Genomic DNA, 22363 nt, shown 5'->3' with positions numbered 1-22363 from the left:
GAACACACACAACGGATATACATCAAAGTCTGTTTGGAATTTACATACAAGTGGGTGAACTGAGAGTCGTTTTAATATTGAACAAGCAGGAATTAGATTCCCTGCTTACTGGTTCAATGTACATTGCTATGGAAAATAGTAATAGAGGTAGTTCATGAGTTCCCCTTTTCTCTCCCCCCTCACTGCGCGGCGCATGTGCACACACACACAAACTCATTTTTTCTCATCAAACTGATTAAATGGAGTAGAAAAGCAGTGCCTAGAATGCACTGTGTAAAAACAAGACTCTCTCATGGCACAAGTGAACCACTGTAAAGGTTTACATGAGCATAGTTCCAGCAGAAACTGCCACTCCCTTAATAACACAAATCACAAACATGGCAGGGATGATACTGTTTCCCATTGGGCACTGAAGCCTGAGAACAATGACTGAGATACTTACGTGATGGTGTCAATCATATCCAGTCCCATTTCGACACAGCAGTGGGCATGGTCCGTTTTGGGCTGTGTCAATCCTGATACACAATAGTAACAGTCCCCTAGAATTTTAATTCTTCTGCAGTGGTTTTCCTTTAATAAAAACAGACAGGAATAATAGATTATAAAAAAATATTTACAATAGAAACCACATAGTTCTGCATAACAAACTTTTTTCATATAAAGTTTATTTGGTCATAGTAAACAATCTACAATGCAGAAGCCATGAGGTCCCAATGCTGAACTGTCACCTTCTGTATATCAAATAGGGTAATCAGTCCAGATTTGTTCAATTGGGCAGTATTATAATTCCAGATTACAAAGCAACATTGTGACAGTATGTTTTCCAATACAGAAGCCTCAAATCAAAACACCGTATCTTAACAGTCACAAACAGTGTATAAGTTTGGATCCAAACTTTGCATCTGGACTGCATGTCTATAATAGTTCAAACCAAAAGGCTGGAACCGAACTACCTCTGAACATTGGGGAAATTTGGATTCAGATGAATTTGTGACTCAAACCCATCTGTAATTTACAAGGCAGGTGTTTTTGTTGTTGTTGTTGCTATGGTGGTGGTATTTTGTTTCTTTCTTCCTTTTTTTTTTTTTTTTTAAGAAGATGCTCATTGGTCTGTATTACCAATACATAAATCTGATAGGGCAAACTCATTCTCAATTTAAATGTGTGAACATGACATATGGGTAGAACAGAAGATGCAGTCATGCACTGTTACTGAATTTGTCTCATATTTACATGGGCTGGCAAGTTTTTCAGTAGCAAGCGTATGACTAAATCTCCCATGATTTGAAGAAGAAATGATGGGAGGTGGTGACAGCTATATTATTTTCAGCAGCACCTTCACCACTTGCAAACTAGAACACTGCTTAGTAATAATGCAGCATCATAGGGGTTGAGTTGCTTGCCAGATCTCTGTCCAAAGCCCTGACATAGAAGGTGTTTCCAGTGATCCAATGCACAGCTGCCAGCTAGGACCTCACACATAGAACTATACTGAAATTGTTACTCATTTGTTTGGGACAGTGACTATGTTGAATGGTGAAAGGTAACAACAAATTGGAGATCAGGAAATTCAATTAATGTAGTTGGTACATGATATGAAATATTACTATATAGTCCTGACCAACAACCCAGGACAATGTAGGTAGGGACTGTTTACCTGAAACCCCTGGTCAGGATCTGGCAATAACACAGTTAAACAAGAAAAGACGGTGATGGTATCCATTGCAACAAGGACTGCACAAAACCCCTGGTGAGAGCAGTGACACAGAGTACCTAAATAAACCAGATTAAAGGCTCCCACTTTTATGGCTGGGACTATGAAGGCACGTGCCTCATGGGAACAGGGAATCAGGGAACAAAAACAATAACACATGTCTCACCCCATCACCACATATACTTGCATCAACAAATAGCAAACGATTTGGTAAAAACTTTAAGATTAAGAGCTGTTTACTGTGTTTTCATAAAATATACAAGTATTTCTGCCTAGTAAACAAGTCTGTATGTATACACACACACACACACATATATATATAAATTATATATAAAATAAACATCTGTCCTTGAACAGAAAGGAGGGCAAAATCTGTAAAATGAATGGTGAATAGTTTGCCCAACTCCTTTTATACAGCAAATAAGAGAGTAGGCCATTCTTTCCAGGTATGTTCTAACAAGCAGCATAGATATTTTAGTAGGTCAGCTAACTGTTTAATATGCCTTAGCGCATGATTTGGACTGTATTAGTCTTTATCTTTGTCCATATATATTTTTTATTAATTTCATCATCGTTATTTGGAAAAGTCAAAATAGCTTTATGATGCAAAATAACTTCTGTTAAAGAATACGTGTATTTGGCAGTTATTCTTCAAAATTATGCTTTATTGCCTAGGAACCCAATATTGCAAACACATATGAATGTGCTTAAGTTTAACCACTACAACTGGGGCCTTAGTTAGGGCCATTCCTGCAGCCCATACTCAGGAATATTCTTATAGATTTTATTGCAAGTTTTAAGTAAGTAAGGACTGCAGATCAAGCCCTAAGTATTTTAAGATCCTTGACTGAATGACAGTATTAATGGAAGGAATGATTACTACAAACAACATACCTATGAATATACAATCCAGGAAGTCCAGCCTGACATGAAACACCTTTTCTTACTCCATGTACTAACTTTTGAACAGGAACTGCTAAATTATGCTGACAAATTAAGCATTTTTAATGGAGCAAATTATGGAGCAGTGGTAGCTGCTCCAGAGTAAAGACTGAAACCCGCTTTTTGGCCTACCCTACATAAAGTTTTTTTCAGCTTCAAATTTGGTATGTGTGGTCTGTGACCAGCAGATGACTGCTTGACCTAATCAGAATTTAGTTGAACAAAGCCACTTAGAAATATGGATGCAGAAAATTAATTGTGCCACATTGCTTCTTCAATGCCTACTTACAAAATGGCTTGAATGAAAGACTTAGTTTTATTAGAGAGAGCTTGGTGTACAGTACTGCATAAACCACCTGTGAGATGATGTCAAGGGAACGTACTAAGTTATCAGGATCATCACAGCAGCAAATCAGAATCCAGCAGATTTAAGGATTGTTGGCTACTCCAAGGTGTAAGATAAGACAGAGTTTTTATTATAACTATGTGTATTACCATAGCGCCTGGGAACCCCTTGTACTAAGCATTCTACAAACACAGAACAGAGGATGTTCCCTGCTCCAAAGAGTTTACAATTTAAGTACAAGACAAGAGAAAACAGATGGATAAAGACAGACAGACCAGGAAGAACAATGAGACAATATTGGTCAGCACAACAGCCAGCAGTCCCAGCACATCAGCAACCTAACTGTTGTCAAGATTTTTGTAAGCATCATGGGAAGGAGAGTTTTAAGGAGAGTTTTTTTTATTATTATTATTTTCTATCTCTGTAATTTTTTTAATTCTATTTTTGTTCCTTTCCCTTCCCCAGCCTGGACATAAAATAAGGGAGAAATCAGCTGCATTCCCTTCAAAAAATACTGTATGGTCGATAACTACTCTTCCTACATCAGCTATAACTCAGACAGAGAAAACCACCCCATTGCAAAATTTTCTTTAGGATTGGTTGCGATTTAACCACGTCTTTCATCAAATTTAATGAAACACACATGGTGGTTGAGGTAATATCTTTTATTGAACCAGCTTCTGTTAGTGGAAGGGACAAGCTTGTGAACTCCACCATCATTCCTTTAGCCCCCCCTCCCCTCCCAAAAAAACAAAAACAAAAAACAAAACAAACACACTTATGGAGGACCTTGGCCTAAATCATCTGCACCGCTTTGAAAAATCCCACTATATTCTTTATCAGCTCTTTTCCTCACTCATATCTATTTATAGCACCTGACTAATGCACAGTGATCTGTAGGAGCTTGTTTGATTTTCTTCTTGCTGCTCTCTCTCTCTCTCTCCCTGTATGAGGTTGATTTCCAGTGCTAATAGTGAATCTATATGTGAACAATCCCTTTAACTTGATATGCAAGTTAACAAAAGAAACCCTTTCTTTTTCTCAATTTTGTTTTATTGAAACTCCCAGAAACCACCTGAGTCAACACAATTCCACAACAGTGATAGTTATAAATTCAAGTCAACATTGATTCAGGCAGCTCCTGTAATAGTTGATCATTTTGGCCTCATGAGCGTAATAGAAGGCACCAGGGTCTGCCAGCATTTCCAGCCCACTGCACCCGCCAACCAGGTCGTCCACCTGCAGGGTTTAATCAAAATACTTCCAAAATGAGCTGCAGAGAGTTCCCTCCAGACAAGAGAGCAATTTGTTGGTATCAGGTGGATGCCTAAATCTACAACTTCACAGATGGCAGACTCTTTCAAGTTGCTAAGTAACCTTTAAATTTTCAACTGAAGTGTCTTATAAACCCGTTGGTCTCCTCTGAGTGGGACAAGGGGAGCTTTCTTAATTCAGAAAGGGTTCTGCTGTTTTTACATCTCTTCAAATTTTCTTGCAAAAGTCCTGTTTGCCACCTCGGGATACGGAATACAAAACTGGAATCTCAGACACATTAGATGAAGCCCCTTGTACCGCTCAACCCAAATTATGTTTCAAGCTCAGCGGTTAAAGATTTTTAAACAAAATAAAGGGAACAGAATTCACAGAGGAAGAAAGGACCACATAAAAAGGTATTAAAGTTTTGACCTTGAAGGAACTCTTAATAAATGCTTGAGTCCCCCTGAAGCCAATGCTTTGCTGGCTCAGCACTTAGGACTATAACTGAGAGACCTTCTCAACTGCCAAATTCTAACAAGCTCTAGAATTGCTTTTTGTTTGTCTGGTGCCAGCAGAGGAGATAGACAGATGCTGATGGGCATACAGCTGTCTGCTCTGCAGGCTTTATTGTTCTGGCTACAAAACTGAAACTAACTAACATGAAAGTGAGGCTTTGCACTAGGGACGGGGGAGACCATAGAGCTCCCTGAACATTTAAAGGGACAAGGCATCATATTGTTGATCAATGCAACTCCCTTTTTGTACAGGACTGATAAAGAAATTTGTTGTTACATGAACAGATCTAGGTCAACACTTTAAAAATATTGGACATGTCTACACTCGAGACATCTTGCTTGAGCTAGTGCATTGAAAATAGAAGTATAGCTGCAGCAACATGGGAAGCGGGAAGGGGTAGCCACCCCAAGTGCAATCCTGCCCAGGACCCTGGGTACATAATCAGGCAGCTAGTCCATACTAATGCCCACACTGCCATGACTACACTTCTAGTTTAGTACAGGTATGTCTGCCCAAGCTGGAAATTACACCTTCAGCTCAAGTATAAATGTAATCACTGATGCTTTTAGTTTATTGTTACAGATATTAGAAAGTTACCAATGCAGAGATCAGATGCTTCTCTATTTAGAACACAGTGGAAGCTCTAGGGTTGCAACTATCTATCAGGGCTACAACATAGTTTCTGCGCACCAAACCCTCCTCCTCCCCCCAAAAAGAGCAAAAAATGAAGACTAGTTAAATTTAATTAAGACGAACAAACTCTTAAAATCTAAATGTCAAATGTAGCCCTAAGGTAACTCCATTAACTTCAGGGATAAATTTGACCTTATTTGACTTAAATACAGTTAAACTCAGTGTTTGACATATGGATCCAACTTACTTTCTGTAGGCCTATTTTAACCTGTTTTGCAGTTATGTTCTTTGAACAAGTTTATTGCTTAACCCCTCTGGAGTCACAATCCATGAATGGGGGCTGGAGGGAAATCTGTTAAGAGGTAACATTTTTTATTAGTAGAAAAAGCAAGAAAATGTATATCAGTTGAGCCACAGAAAGAGCTCGTTCACCATAGGAGCTAGATTTGGGCTCAGTTCTGCTGTGCAGAGCTACAGGAACAATTAACAAGAACTAGGAAAAGATGCAGAAGCAGGGCTCCCCATTTCTTCCGCCACAGACTCCAATAGCCCTACTCCCTCTCTCAGACAGCTCATGGACATGATAAAGAGTAATACTTAGCTCTTATACCAGCTAGACAGGATGAATGTGAATTCAGTTACTGCTTAACAACCTATTTAAAATGATTACAAGAACCAGAGTATTTAAAAAATGCAAACAACAAAAATAACCCCCCATATACATATTCAGCTATTTAAATTAAATACGGGAGTCAGTTTGTGCTTGATAGGCACAGGCCTGCATTGGCGATGGTGCTGAGTTTCACTCTCTCAGGGGAAGCTCCTACCTAACCTCAGGCTTTTGGCCAGAGACCCAAGCTTTTGTGAGATTTCTCAGTCCTGCCTCCATGGTGCTGCAATCATGAGACTGGCCTCGCATAGAACAGAGAAGTAGGCATATGGGTCTTGTCTGGGCAGGCTGGAAAGACAACAGCTCTTGGGCTCTTCTTCCTCCATACACATTTGGAATCATTATTGCCCTGGTCTTTTAAAAAATACGTTTCCTTTATGCTCATTTCCCGCCTCGCATGTCAAAGAGGAGAGGGAAACTGCTAAAACTGGAACATCTCTGGCTTTTCAATTTCTCACTGAAGCCCCAGGAGGGATTGTGCAAGAGCTCCAGGGAGTGCAACGGGAATGTACTCAGCATGGTGAGCAAGCTCCCCGCTCTGTGGCTAGCCAGTGCAGAAGAGAGGAAGGACTGCAGGGCCTCATCGCCCCCCTATTATCTCTGGGGTGTCTTCAATTCATGGCGGTCACAGGTGTGATCAATGAGTAACTGGCCCTTGACTGAGGGAGCAGTCTCTTTGCACTCCCTCTCTCCTTATATATTTTCCTTGCTTCTCTTTGTTCCCCATTTTCACTTCTCTCTGCTACCCCCCCTCTCCCCTCATTTTTCTGTTCCTCTACACCAGTGCCCAACGTCCAGAATAGCCACAAGCTTTGTTGGCAGTTTTGGTCCTGCAGCCTTTATGTGAGGAGCCCACTGTAGTTATTCACAGGAGTTAGGGACATGGGACCAGATTTCCCGCTGCAGACAAGTGGCATGGCACCACTGATTTCAATGGAACTACACTGATTTACACTAGTCAAGCATCTAGCTCTCAGGATCCAGCCCTTAACCTATTTAACACCCACTGAAACCATCACAAATGTATCCTTGTTTTAGGGACTAAATATAAAATGATTGTTAGAAGAGGAACAACCCCTCCTTCCCCCCACAAGATCATATCATTGCAAGACAAAAACAACCAACCCCCTCAATATTTAATCTGTTTTCCCTAATCTAGGACCTAATTCTGCTCCCACAGAAAACCAATGGAATTTTTACCATTGACTTCAGTGGGAACAAGATAAGGCCCCTATTATTTCATTAATGGCTGTACAGACCTTTGAAGATGTGCCATAAAAATGATAATAAGTAATGTTGCTGTTGTTATCCAGTCTAGCTTCTTTTCAGTTTAATAAACATGTCCAGCTGTAAAGCCCTATGAAGCTTAATAGAAAATTAAAATGGTTTTAGAGGCTTTTTGAATCACCCTATAGAATTTAATAGGGAAGTACTGTACATCTCTACTACAGAAATATATAGGATGGCTAAAAAAAAAATAAAATCTATAGGTCCTTACTGGTTTCATCCCTATTAAATGTTATAGATTTTTCCATTAAATTAGAATATTTTATACAGAGACAGAAAAACAGATTATCTTGGGTATAACACTGCACAAACATTCATACACACAATTCTGTACATTCAAATATTCAGCTTCTGACCTATAATTCCTTGAATTCAGTTATTAACTAAGGTTAATGGTAATAATTGTAGGAAGCTTTGTAAAAGCCAAATTGAATAAAATGTATACTCCCATACCACATTAAAATCACATTTAAAAAAACCAGATCTCTTTATTCTTCTTGCCTACTTTATTTCTGCTTCAGTCCAGGAAAGAAACATGCCAGATTAGAAAATAAAAAGGAAGTATAAAACAAGAATAATAAAGGATGGGTGAGTTCCCATCCATAAGATTTTCTTAAATTATTAGATTAAATAGAAATCCTGCTACTGCAACTCACTTCATTGGGGCAGTGTGCAGGTATAGGGGTTTGCCTACAGGAATGCAGTTGCAGGATCAGCATCTCAGCTTACTGTTTTATGCATTCTATATTGTATTGTATGCACCTGTTGGAAATTCTGAAACTATTTAAGATGGTGGGAAAGTATGGGTGTTCAACACAACCTGAATCTAATAGCTTTTTGTCTAGATGCTAACCTAAAGTTGTTTGTTTTCAGGACAATATCCCGTATTTCCCTTTCCTACATCATATGTGAAATGTGTTCTCCCGTCACTAGAAATGTGAAATATGAACATAATGGAGAAAATAGTTGGCATTTGATCAAACTGAATAAATAGTATTATCTGTACTGTGTCTTTCATAAACATCTGCCTCTCCCCCCCTCCCCCCGCACAAGAAAAATATTTTTTTATTTCAATTAGTAAATCAACTGACCATTTGGTGGCTCCAAGCAAAATTTGTAGTCTCTAAAAAATACAGCATTTTGAAAAGACTGCAAAATAGCTACTGACAAGTTATATACATTGTTTGCAGTGTTGTTGTAGCTGTGTTGGTCCCAGGATAGGAGAGAGATAAGGTGGATGATGTAATATCTTTTATTGGACCACCTTCTGTTGGTGATAGAGATAGGCTTTCGAGCAACACAGAGCTCTTCTTCAGGTAGCTTGAAAGCTTGTCCCTTTCACCAACCGAGTTGGTCCAATGGGCGTTACAGAAGTGTTATTTATTCCAAAATGGCAAGTGTATAAGCAGCTCGTTTTAAGCCAACAATACTGAAGAGCTGTTGAAGAATGTGGAAAAGTAATTATAAAACCACCCCCCTTTGTTACTAAACTTGTTCAATCCATGAGTGCTGAAAAGAGCACATGTCTCAATGACCAACAAATACAGTTATGAGATCACTTGACCTTAGTTCAAAATGAGCCTTGGGAAGGATTTAGAAGCTTATCAGGCAGAAGAGTCTTCCTGTCCCTGGAAGATGGATGGAGCAGGCACTCTGCACCCCCGCCCCTCCCGCAATCCCATCCGCCCAAAGGAACTGTTGTCTCTGAAGTAGCATGTAGATACTATAGTGATTATATAAAGTGGATCAGCCCTGAAAGAAGGAGTTGACCTTCAACGACTCTCACATGAAGTGGTCTCTGGAAGCAGGAACATGCCACCAGTGGCTTAATCATTACAATATTTGTTGGCAACAAAATATTTGAGGCTCATTTTCCCTCAGGTATCTCTTGTAATATAGGTCTCTCTAATTTATTTGAATTCTTTGCGCATGACAACAAAATAGTGGATAAAGCATAACTGACTCTCACAATTTTAGAGTTTTAAAAAGCCTTTGACAAAGTCCTTCACAGGATGGTCTCAGGGAAACAATGTCCACCTTGCAATCATGGGGTGTGACTATAGCACATATAGACCTACTCTAGCTAGCTTGGGTTATTGGTAGCAGTGAAGGCACGGTAGTGCCTGTAGAAGCCCACCCAAACACCAGGGTACTTACTCAAGTAGCAAGCCTACGCTGAAGCCTGTGCTGTCACAGCTGCGCTGTTACTGGTACCCAAGCTCGCTGGATTAAAGTTAGCTCAGGTATATCTACAAAAACTGCAATCACACCCTTGACTGCAATTTAGACATTCCCTAAATTGTCATGGGGTGAAAACGATGGATTAGAAACTGGCTAAGAGAGTAGGCAGATTAGGAATAAAAAGTCAATTTTCATGATGGCAAAAAGTTAATAATGGGATGCCTCAATGTCCTCTACTAGCATTGGGGCTGTTCAATTATTTATTAATGATCTGGAAGGGGCAGTAAACAGGCAGGTGTCAAAAACTGCAGACTGCACCAATTTACTTAGAAGAACAGGAGTACTTGTGGCACCTTAGAGACTAACAAATTTATTTGAACATAAGCTTTCGTGGGCTACAGCCCACATCAGAGGTAGCCCACGAAAGCTTATGCTCAAATAAATTTGTTAGACTCTAAGGTGCCACAAGTACTCCTGTTCTTTTTGCAGATACAGACTAACACGGCTGCTACTCTGAAACCTGTCAATTTACTTAGGTCATTCATGCCTAGAGATGGCTTTAGGAACTTTAGAGGGACATAAGAAAACTAGGTGAATGGGCAACCCAATGGCAGATGAAGTTCATGGTTCAGAAATGCAAGGCTATGCACATGGGTAGGAGTAATTCCTGAACTACTCAGGCATCTCATTAGACTCTTAAGTAACTTTAGCCACTCAGGAAAGAGACCTGAACATCACTCTGGACAGCTCAATGAAAACCTCTGCACATTGTGTAATGATAAACAAAAAGGATATTGCAGAAATGTCAAACAGGTGAGGAAAGTGACCCCCCCCCCAAAGTGACAAAAGTTATTCGATGAATGGAAAGAAGATGAGGATTGTTTAGAGACTAGATTAATAAAAGAGGAGGTATGCAAACTGTAATGAATGGTGCAGATAACATCAGTTGAATGCTCTTCTTTACCATTTCTCATAAAACATGGAAAAGGGCCCCATCAATGAAACTGAAAGGCAACAAATGCAAAAATCATATGACAAAAACTGTTTACCTAATGCCTAACTAGCCTGTGGAACTCACTGCTATAAGAGATCATTGAGGTTAGCAGGATTCAAAAGAGGACTGGACATTTATATGGATAAGGAGAACATCACTGTAACACTAAGTAGGAGTAAAAACAAAACAGAACTGCAGCAGTTACATGCTTCAGGGCATAAGCCAACCTCTAACAGATGAAGGTTAAGAAGAAACTTCCCCTATGAGCAGGATATTCTGTAATTGTTCACTTTGAGGTTCCTTGCAGCTTCCCCTGAAGCATCTGGTACCAGTCACTGTAGGAAAGAGGATGCTGGACTAGATGAACCATGGGTCTGATACAATATGGAAATTTCTGGGTCCATATGCTATTGTGAATAAGGGAAAATGGCTTATGAAATACGTGCAGCATTCCAAACCTCTATATTTTGTGGGTGGCTGTCAGGAGAGGTGTATACAGTAGAAGATGCTTATGAGATGCTTATGCTTACACTGTAGTGAAACGCCCACTATAGTGAAGTAGCATGAGTTATAACTTGTTTCAATGCACTGCAGTGTGCCAATAGCACTTCTAGTTAGAGGGATTCTCTACTTATGAGAGAAGTAATGCTGTCTGTAACGGTGCGGGACTCACCCCTGCGGCGCCTCCTGCTGGTCGTTGGGAATTAGCTCTTTTTCCAGCTCCGGAGCGCCCTCTGCAGGCCGCTTTCCCGCTTGCCGCTGGCCCTCGTGTCCCTCCCGGACCCCAGTGCCCCTTTACCTGGGGGCTGCCCCTTGGCAATACCCCCACCAGTCTCTATGGGTCTCCCCTCTCTGGGAAACCCCCAACCCTCTAATCCCCACCTTGCCTCAGTCTGGGCTACTGCCAGTCATCACCAAGCCCCCGCTCCCTGGGGCAGACTGCAGTGTAAAAGCCACTTATCATAGGCAAGGGGGTTCGGACCTCCTGCCTTCCTCTGCCTCCCAGTACCTCTATGGGCCTTGGACCAGACCATGCAGCCTGGGGAGTTGCTAGCCTGGAGCGCCCCTGCTCCTCTGGCCTTTCCCCAGCCCTGCTTCACTCCCAGTACCCTTTCTGCAGGCAGACAGGCCCTGCTCTCTCCCAGCCTGGAGAGAGACTTCTCTTGGACCTCTGGCTCACAGCCTTTTTATACACAGCTGGCCTGATTGGGGCATGGCCCAGCTGCAGCTGCTTCCCCAATCAGCCATCCGCAGGCACAGCCCTCTCCAGGGCTGCTTTTAACCCCTTCTATTTTAGGAGCGGGGTAGCCACCCCGCTACACTGTCTAAAACAAATTACTTAACTATAAGTGTATTTCACTGTATCCTGTCCATTAGAGTACACATATTTAAAGGATATTTCTGCTGCATTTAATTTTGAACTTTAGGTTAAAAAAATACTGCTCTGGAAACTTTTTGGCTTCAGTGCAGTCACATTCCTGGAATTTAATGTCGGTAACAGTAACTTTACAAAGTTACACTAGTTTTCTTTCATTCCATGATCCCATGCATACAGAAAGCTTAAGAAGGAGCAGCATGCAAGACTCTACCGAGTTCAATTTAGCTGGGTAATGGAGACATGGGCATAGCAATAATAGTGAATATGAGCTTAAAGGGAAGTAAGGCCTTTTACAACATGAGAGGAATAATAGAAAAGGAAAACAAATCTGACTCCAATATAGAAAGTCCCACAGCAAATGGCTTGATGGCTTTGATGGCAGAAAATTGGTTGTCTCCAGTCAAGCCTACATAAATTTGCAATTCAGTGATGTGTTTGTGAGGATGAAGTGAAGTCATAGTAAATGCCCTACCATCCTGGGAACTATATTACAGATGAAACAAAGCAGAGTTATTTAGAGTAACCATGAAATGGAAGACACATTTTGTTTCATACAATTTTACTTAGTGTTAAGTATGTATGTTAATTTGTAAGAGTCCAGTGGCTTCTCAAACTTTTTCGTATGTGGAACACCTCTCCCGCCTTGGAATTCCCCTCTAATCTAGTTGAGATCTATCTCTAATTTAGCAATATGGGAATGTCAAAGTGGTCGCAACGCTGGCTTGAGACCAGTTTAATAGTCACATATGTTAATTTACATGCTTGACTACTATAAGGCACGTTGCTAAGAGAAATTTAACATGACAGACTTAGACAAAACTTTTCATTGTCACTCTAACTGTTGTACAGTGTGGATGTTGTGGTCTTAAGCCTAGCTTTCAGCCTGTGCCCCTAGGAGGCTGTACTTTGGTCATGCTTTATGCATGTCCTATGCAACTACTAGCACTAATGCAACATCAAGGTTGAAAAGCCAAGTGCTGAAGAAAAAATAAATAAATCGGGAAAAATCAAAGGATTTCTTTCCCAGTCTCTCACCCCACAAAAACCACTGAACAGATTTTGTTCAAGCTTTCCAAAAATAATGTCATTTTAAGCAGGTACTAAACATGGGAAAATTAAGCCACACCCCAAGGTGAATATTTTGGAAAATTATGCATGTGTAAATGCCTGGCAATGGCAGATGACCCTGCATAATAGACATTACTGAAATATGGTGAAATGAGAAAAATCAAAGGGCTGCTGTAATACCTGGCTATAAACTGAACAGATCAAAGGGCGGGGGGGAGTAGTGTTGTATTTAAAAGATACCACAGAATCTAGGGAGATAAAAATTCTTAGTGGAAAGGACCACAACTGAATCGGTGTGGATACAAATCCCATGTTACGAGAATACTGGCAGGGTAAGAATTTTGACTATGTTCTACCAACAGCTTCCAGACCAGGCCAAGAATTGCACAGTGCTGAGAAAGCACAACGAGGCAATGTTTAATGAAATGGCAATCATGGAGCAATTCAATTATCTGTATATATTAACTAGTCAGAATGGGATAATGTTTACAGAAACAATTTCTTACATGATTGCTTCTTGAAACAGCTAGTCCTAAAGCACAAAAGAGGAGAAACTATTCATTCTTGATGTAGTACAAAGTAAGAAACAAGAGTTGGTTCAAGAAGCAACTACCGTTAAACCTCTGTGTAACAGTGACTATACTATAATTAAGTTCAAGGTCTCTGAGGGAGGAAAGGTACCGCAAGCTAGCGCTTAACTTTAGAAAGAGGGGAATTTAATAGAAACGAGAAAGCTAGTCAAAAAGGTCTTAAAGTCATGAGTAAATAAATTAAAATACTTAGATTTAGCATGGATTCCATTGACACAGAGTCTCATAGCATATATAACTCTAAACTGAAAGGGAAATAGGCATACAAGAAATAAATCAGTGCAACTAAATGGCAACATCCAAGACATTATACAAAGCAATCAGAGATCTTTCAGCATATGGAAGCCCAATCCCAGTGAAGCCAATAGGCAATTTGTAAGAAGGAAATTAGGTGTAGGACAAAGGTGGAGTTTGAAAGGCAGATAATAGAAGGCATACATACAAATAGTAAGAACTTCTCTATGTATATCAGATGTAGGAAGCCTGTGGGGAAATTTTGGGTTCACCACTATGACAGGGAGTATAAAGCCCTCACTGGACAGGAGGGGATTAAGAAGCAACTGTGGGCTAAGGAGGCCCCGCACCTCTGCCCGTGCTTGGGTTGGAAGTGGGGTTTAACAGGTAGCCAGACAGCTCAGTCAGGGCCTGGCAGGCCAGGGGGAAGGACATGCTCTGGGAGCACCTGTGAAAGATGTGAGCCGAGCCCTCACCAAGCCAGGGAACGGGGGAGCCACAGCACCTGGACACTGAGACCACAGTTGGAAGCCCTGAAGGCAGTTCTCCCAAGGGGTGGCTGGCAGGGATGTAGAATGAGATAGGACATGACCCAGGGAAGCTGACTGAGGCTGAAAGAAGACACCACAAGGTGAGCAAAGCTGAACCAGCCTTCCAGGGCCCTAGGTGGAAATCCGATGGAGTGGGAGGTCCCGGGTTCCCTACCCAGCCCCAGGACTGCACCCGCTAGGTGGAACTGCTGCTTGAGAGCTGCACCCACTAGGCAGAACTGCTGCTGGGGATGAATCATTGGGTGTGACTGCTGCCTTGGGCCCTAACCACTAGGGGGAGAACCTGCTCCAGCTCATGACCATTACAGGGAACAATTAAAGAAGACCAGAATATTTGTTGGTTGTTAGTTTGTTTTTGGTTCAGTCTTCACTACACAGAATGTTGGGGAGATACCTACTCTTTTCTGGTAATAAAGATGAGGAACTATCCACAAATTAAAGTGTCAGAAGAAGGGGTGCTGGAACAAATGGGCACACTAAAAAGCAACAAGTTACCCAGTGCAGATGACATACGCCCAAGAGTTCTGAAGGAAGGTGAGGATGAAGTGGATGAGCTGTTAAGAAAAATACACAATCTCTCATTGAACAAGTTACCACATGTGACCCAAGGGCCTCTTGATGCCAATTGGCAGTGGGCACAAGGATACACAGGGATCCCATAGCTTCACCAAGAAATGTCAGATAAGGTCTCTAATGAAAGCCTCCGTCACAGTGGTCATCAATCATTGTAAGATGTATGTATGGAATAATATGTGAAGAGTTACATATATATGCTGAAAATTACATTCTCTAGGTCTTGTAGTTAAAGCCAGGTTACTCAAAGATAGCGTGCTTTGAGACAGGAGGTGGAATACACTTATCTCCCGGTGGACCATTTTGCGTCTTACAACAGAAGTTGATTAGCATACTGAGTCAAACGCTAATGAAGGGCTTGTGGAGACTTCAGAAGGAAATCAACAGGAAGAGGTAAACAGTGGGGAGGGAACGCTGTTTTCAGGTGAAGATCAAAGGTCTGATTTATTTGGGGATGCAGAGAGATGTTCTGGCATCCTTCCATCTGTGAAGACAAGCTGCAGTGGGCTTGATCTTATGAAATGGGAATTTCATCCATCCTGATGGAAAAAGTGCTAGGAAAAGGACTTGGGCCAAGCTATCCTGTAGGAGACAGGGGAATGTCCTGAGAGTTAAGTTTAGGCCCTAGAAAGAGTTTTATGACTTTGCTGTGTACCTTACTATTTGTTTAAAATATTCTTGCTTACTACCATTTGAATCTCTGTTCTTTGATAATAAACTTATTATCATTTCCACTATAAAGATACCTAAGTGCTGTGTGTTAAGCAGAGCAGTGATCCTGAGTTAAACTAGTAAACTGGTGTGTACTATTCCTTTGGAAAGAGAGATCTGAGTGTTCAATGAATCAGGGGCTGGGCACTCCAGAGGGATGCTTGGAGGACTCAGGGCTTCGTGTGTGCTTATTGCTAACCGTACAGAGACAGTGAGGTCTGTGGAGGACTGGAAGGTTGTGCTTGTGTTGCCAGAGTCTGGTGGATTTAGGGAGCTGACTCACAGCAGGTGCAGTCATGACTTCCTCTTGCTAAGGGCAGGTGGTATCGAGGTGCCTCATAACCCTGGATACCCCTAGGAGGCATCACACCATATAAAAGAACTGAAGTGCAGCAAGTATTGTACCTATATTTTAATAGAGTGATCTGGGATTTACACACCAGTAAGACTTTTGGTACCTGGTGAACTGACTGAAGTTATAATTAAAACTAAAATACCTAGAAGATACATTCGCTTCTAACTAGCACAGCTGCTACTAAGAAAATTGTGCCTCCCTTATCTCTCAGAAATTATTTGAACGTGCCTATGAAATAGTGGATAAAGGAGAACTGGTTGATATAGTTTATTTAAACTTTCAAGAGGTCTTTTTGACAAAGTCCTAAACAAGAGGCTGTTAAAGGAAATAAATAGGCATACCGTAAAAGGCAGGTGTGAGAGTGCTGTCACGGATCAAAAACCGATTAAGAGAGAGAAACAAAGAGTAGGAATAAATGGTCAAGGTTCATCATTGCAAAAGGTTAACAGCAGGGTGTCAAAAGATTCCATGCTAGAACCTGTGCAGTGTAATGGATTTATTAATGATGTGGAAAACAGGATGAACAGCAAGGGGAAAAATTCAAAGACAAAGTAATGCATGCTGGAGGGAATAATTTCCCCTGCTCATACACCTTACTGGATTCTAAATTAATTGCATCAACTCCAGAAAGTCCTGGCATCTTTGCGTACAGTTCAGTGAAGATCTCTGCTCAGTGTAAAAAGAGCAGTCAAGAAGCAAGCAAAATATTAGGATGCATAAGGAATGGGATGGAGAATAACAGAAAATATTACGTCATTATGTAAATCAGTTGTGTGCCCTCTGTGTTCAGTTCTGGTCACTCCATTGTAAAAAAGGACATAGCAGAAATGGAAAGGTTAAAGACTAAGGACTTGCTACATGCCAACCAATACTCAGTGCTAGGAACAAAGACTCAATATAGCCCTTAATGATTATTATAATATATTTTAACCTAGTTTGGGTTCATTTGGGATGAAAGGTGCTATTTAAATATTTTTAAAAAAAACTTACTAAATTGTTAATGCTGAGAAACATTCAAGCCCACCTGTTTCCATAAGATTTACTAACAGTAAGTAAATGCTGTTTTAATATTTGCCCTTTCCTCCTACCACACTTACTGCAGTGCTATCTGGGATCATTTTTCTGTATTACCTTTGTAAGACAGGGCAATTATTTTACCAAGGGCTGGCACAAGTTGCCACTTCCTGTTGATGTTGGTTCCTAAGCACCAACAACAAACACAATGTACAATCACAGATCACACTTCAGTAGTCACAGGGACTCTACACATTGCAACTAAATGACCATAGATTTTCCTTGCATTTCCCCCCACACACACCCTGGAGTTTTAATGCACACCATTGTTTTTAACCAACACAGACTAGGACTTTGAACTAATCAGGTACAAAACACACGCAGTAGTTGTTCTAATCAGTAGATTAGAATCCCTGTGAAAAAAAATCATGTATCTCTGTGCACATTTCATCTGACTGAAAGAGACATGATTACAAGACTCTCTTTACTGCAGAAAAAAAAAAGACAGGTTTTGTCCTCTTTCACACTCTGCTGCCGTACATTACAAACTACCGTCGCATGCAAATGCTGGTTCATGCCTTTGCATCGTTAAGAAGAGACAAGAGATTTCATTTCATTCTCAAAGGAAAACTGTGTGTAAGATTTTAGAAAGTTGAGGCGGGGCGGGGGGAGGGGGGTTCACTGCCCCAATCAGAGGATGAAATTTACCCATGAAGTGAAGCTCCAGAGGGCAAGAACTCAGAAAGGTACTTAAGCACATGTGTAGTTTTAAGTACATAGTAGTCCCATTAGCTTCAAAGTTATGCATCTGCTTAAGTGCCTTGGGCGCTAAGCCCCACATTTTTTCTGGGCAGGGATTCCAATGGTGAATTGATCTCGGAGAGATTTATGTGCAACCCCAGTGTGCCATGTAAACAGTTTCACTATTGACTCCACATATATTGGCTCAGGACACAACGGGGCTTTAATGGGAACGAGCCACACATTCACATTTATGCAGCTCCAATAGTGCTAATATTCAGTGCAAACAGCTCAACTGGGCTGTTCTAGTCCATAAACTACAGTAGCAGCCCTGCACCCTGGCCCTGGTTTGGGCAATGGATTTCATCTTTCCAGTTGCTCCATGCTCTACTCACATGCAGCCTGAATACTTGGAATTTATGTGCAACTGACTATCTTGCAAGTGCATAACAGAGTCACCACGTAGTTTTAAAACTCTACCATACACCTTCTTTAGTGTTTATATCTGGGTTAGATTTATGCTCTTGATTTGTTTATTGTCACCATTTGCATGAACCCACTGCATGCTGCCTCAGTGCTAGAATGATGGTGTGGAATTTCCTAGAGTAGACACACCATGAGAGGAGAATCAGGCCTTTCATGTTCTCATTAGATGCATAGGCCTCAGTGCAGAAACAGACTTACTACAAGAAAATAAATCATAAGAATTAGATAGCTTTCTTTTATAGCATAAATGCAGCCAAAGCAGAAACAAGACTTTGATGACCCTCCCTAGAAGAGAAACGATGGTCCAGTGGTTAGGACATGAGCTTGAGGTTCAGGAGACCTAGGTCCAATTCTCTGTTCTGCCACAGGCTTCCTGTGTGACCTTGAAAAAGTGAGTCTCTCTCTATGGCTCAGTTCTCCATTTGTAGAATGGGGATACCTCACCGGGGTGACGATAAATGCATTAAAGATTGTGAGCTGCTCAGATTCTGCACCTAAGTACTTTAGATAGATCGCCTTCTGTGCCATTCTCTCTGTTTGGGGTATCAAACACTTGCATCTTTGAGTTCTGGGAAAGAAAGTGAGAAGAATGAATAGATGTGTAGGAATAATTGTGAACCACTGACAAGAATCCTACTCTAATGCTGAGAAACACTTTAGTGTCTCCTCATGCTGTTGGAAGGAATTGCAAGAGATCTTGCTCACTTAAATCATGTCTGGCTCTCATGGTCTTCATTAAAGAATTCTCTGAGTCTTCTGGCTGGACCTCTATGGCACATTGAAAACTTCAGAGGATTAATCTACTTTCTCATCTGGTTTCTCAAAGGGTGTCCATGCTTTCGCTACAATACTCCTCAGGAGGGCGTCCTGCCACTGGGAAAGGCATCCCAGACAAGAAATACAGTGCAAGAAATGAATGATATACAACAGAGAATAGGTAGGAGCTACACCTGCAGGAGATAAAGTGTCAACAAGATGAAATGGAGCAAGACAAGATGGTGAGAGCTCAGAACAGGGAAAAGAGAACTGGTGGCAGGGACAATCCCTTTCCCATGATAGTCATATATTCAATGCACATGCCCTACAAAAGGGCAGTTTCAGGTCCTCCCAAGGTGTCCTTGTATGATCTTACTACTAGGCTCCTCTTTGTTTCCTGACACAGGCATTATCCTCATTCTGATCTCCCCTCTATAGCACACAACGTGTAATAGATTCCTCTTATGGAAGTCATAGGAATCAGAGGAAATGCAAGCACCCTTATTAAAATCCAGAGAAAGACAGGCTAACTCACACCATCTATATACCACTGCTCAATCAGAATTCATCCAATACAGAGATACCCTATCTGGCCAAAGGCCAGGGACACCAATGCTGTAGGCACATTTTATAAATAAAATAATAAGAATAAGTTTCACTGAATTCCTGGAGTTTGAATATTTTTATTTTAAAATATTTGTTCTTATTAGTTCCTTAACAAAGAAAATGCAGAAGTCACCTTGAGGTCGAGAGCTAGGACCTAAGGCCTGATCCAAAGACTCCCATTGACTACAATGAACTTTGCCCCATTGCGATTGGTGATTTTTTTTTAATTGTGAAAAACCCTCAAGCGTAAAGGGCATCGGGAATGGCCCAAATGCTTATTTATTGTCACACAGGGTTGACATTCATGGAGCTGTGCTGGTATTTAGAAATTATGCAAAGCTTCCCACCTAAATCCATTGTCACTTGGCATCCATCCCGTAGGCCATCAGTCTAATCAGCTCTGCCCATGCTAGTGTTTGGTGCATCTGGCATCCCTAAATGCAGCTCCGAGGTTGAATAATTTTTAAAGATAATTATAAAAGCTTCTGTGGCTACATGAGGCAAGTTTTTAGGCTACTTTGATCTAAAAGGAAAAGTGAATTTCTCCCTCACTTTTGTTACGCTACAGGCAGCCCCTACAGAAACAGCTAACACATGTGGGATGGGGCTTAGGGGACACTAGCAGCCCTGCCCCCCAATCATACAGGCTACAGAAGGAAGAACATCTCCCGAGGTGGGGCCAGATCCCTGGGAACAAACACGGCATCAGCAGAAACTGTAGCTACTCCACTTGCAGGACAAGGAATTGAGAAGCCCAGAAATGGCCGCTGTACAGAGGGATGGAGGGCACTTCAGCTGGAATTGCTGCAGCAATGGGGCAGGGAGGCTGCAGCACAGCCAGTGCACCTCTTTGGGCCTGAACACCATTGGGTGGGGGGACTTTAAGGGATGGGAGAGAAGGTTCTGTCATGGTCTTCCTTCACAGTTTCTGGACTCCTGTGACACAGAAGGAAACTGACATTTTACAGTTTGGCCCTGATCACCTCATGTAGAAGTCCCATTCCCTTAGACAACTGAGAGAAAAGGAGGGCCTGTAGGTCACCACACCCTCCCCACCCTCCGGTATCGCATACAGCAGGAGACTTCCTCCCACCCAGGAGACACTTATCAGCAGGCAGTTTGGCAAAGGAATGGGGGGGGGGGATGGAAACTGCTCATCTGTCTCAAAGCTTGACATCAGAGTTATATACAGGGACAGGGGATGTGTACTGAGGAAATTAAGGGAGGTTAATCCCTGGGAGGTGCAGAAGGACACAGTCTGGGTTGCTGTGTGGAGTCAGGAGAGGAGATGGTAGGATGGTGAGAGAGCACAGTGCATGGGAGGATGTTTTTAGATGGTGAGCGCCCTGTGGGAAGGAATGGAGAGTCTTGATTAAGGGATCACTATATATTGAAAAGGACATTTGTGGAAGAAACATTTTGTACATAATATAGAACATAATTTGGAACAGGACATGGGTGTCACACAAACACCACGTGAACTCATTTGGTCATCTGCAATCACACATCCTCCAACTTCCCCACCAACTGTTTGTATTTCTCGACTGCTACGTCTTTGTACCATTAGAATATCAGATCTTATGGGCAAGGAATGTGTCTGTCTTTTTATTCCATAAGGCATCTACTACTCTGTGGGTGCTGTGACTAGATAATAAATACTTGTAATCAGAATACATCTATTATATCCATAATAGCTTCTTTGATGAGCCATCACAGTTTCTGTGACATGGGCAACTGTCAGCGAGGAACTGAACTGAGGCTCTGAACTCTTGTCACCAACACATAATAGATTTATACTATACATTCAATATTCACATCTTCCACTATACTATTTCTTTTCTATGAATGGTAAAAAAATTACATTTTTAATAGTTACCTCCATTAATTGTAAATAGGTCCAGTCAAGAGCACTGGGGAAAAGTATTTTAAAAATAGCAACTGCAGTTTCTTTTCTTACCATTTAAATGGATTGCTTTATCTCAAAAATATAAATCAATGAAAAGAAACTTTAGAAACTCACGATTTATGGGCCTCACAGTGGAAATGGGGCTAGCAATCAATCTATTTAATGTCTCTAACATATGTAATCCACCCAAGACATCATTATTCAAAAAGCAATTAAATTAAATAGGGAAAGAAAAGAAAAAAAAAGAGAATGACATGCTTACTGTAGCTAATTCATCAAACTTGCCAAAGAGTTCATTCAGAAGCTTCACCAGCTCTTGAGCAGTGCACTGTGATGCCAAACTAGTGAACCCCACAATGTCTGCAAACAAAATGCTGTAAAGAGAAGGAAGGAAACATGGAAACATTAGTGCAAAACACACCTTCTTATTCTAATTATCTTCTTCTATGCACTGAGTGCAACCCAGAACACAAACTCAGACAAACGAGGATTGCCACCATTAAAGTGCTATGCAGAGCACAAATATCAAAGATTCAGGATCATCTTGCATTTAAAGCACAGAACTAGGAGTCAGGGGAATCTGTGTTCTGTTCCTGGCTCTGCCACAGGCTTCCTGGAACCTCAAGCAAGTTTTGTCTTAGGTACTTATATCGCTCCCCTCCCCATCACTGTATGGGGTCTGAGTGCCTCAACACCCCTGTGAGGTAGGACAGTACTATTATCTTCATTTTACAGATGGGAACTGAGCCACAGAGAGGCTGAAGTGTCTTGCCCCACATTAGAAAGGAAATCTATGGCAGAACAGGGAATTTAACCTGGAGCTCCTAAGTCCTAGGCTAGCACCCTAACCACTC

General features: G+C 41.3%; 1 protein-coding gene across 1 annotated transcript in view; it reads right to left on the bottom strand.

Moving 5' to 3' along the window:
* Positions 1 to 22363, bottom strand: part of LOC112107988 (adenylate cyclase type 1) — a 215664-nt gene that overhangs the window by 85613 nt on the left and 107688 nt on the right. Inside the window, exons 5-6 of the mRNA XM_024201932.2 lie at positions 21772 to 21883; positions 443 to 570 (exon numbers count right to left, since the gene is read on the bottom strand). Coding sequence (XP_024057700.2) covers positions 443 to 570; positions 21772 to 21883 — 240 coding nt within the window. The remainder of the gene's footprint in view (positions 1 to 442; positions 571 to 21771; positions 21884 to 22363) is intronic.

The sequence above is a fragment of the Terrapene carolina genome, unplaced genomic scaffold, assembly GCF_002925995.2.
Source record: "Terrapene carolina triunguis isolate 2854851 unplaced genomic scaffold, T_m_triunguis-2.0 Scaffold179, whole genome shotgun sequence".
Classification (NCBI taxonomy): Eukaryota; Metazoa; Chordata; order Testudines; family Emydidae; genus Terrapene; species Terrapene triunguis.
The sequence above is the reverse complement of the archived record's forward strand: the minus strand, read 5'-3'. Positions and strand labels throughout refer to the sequence as shown.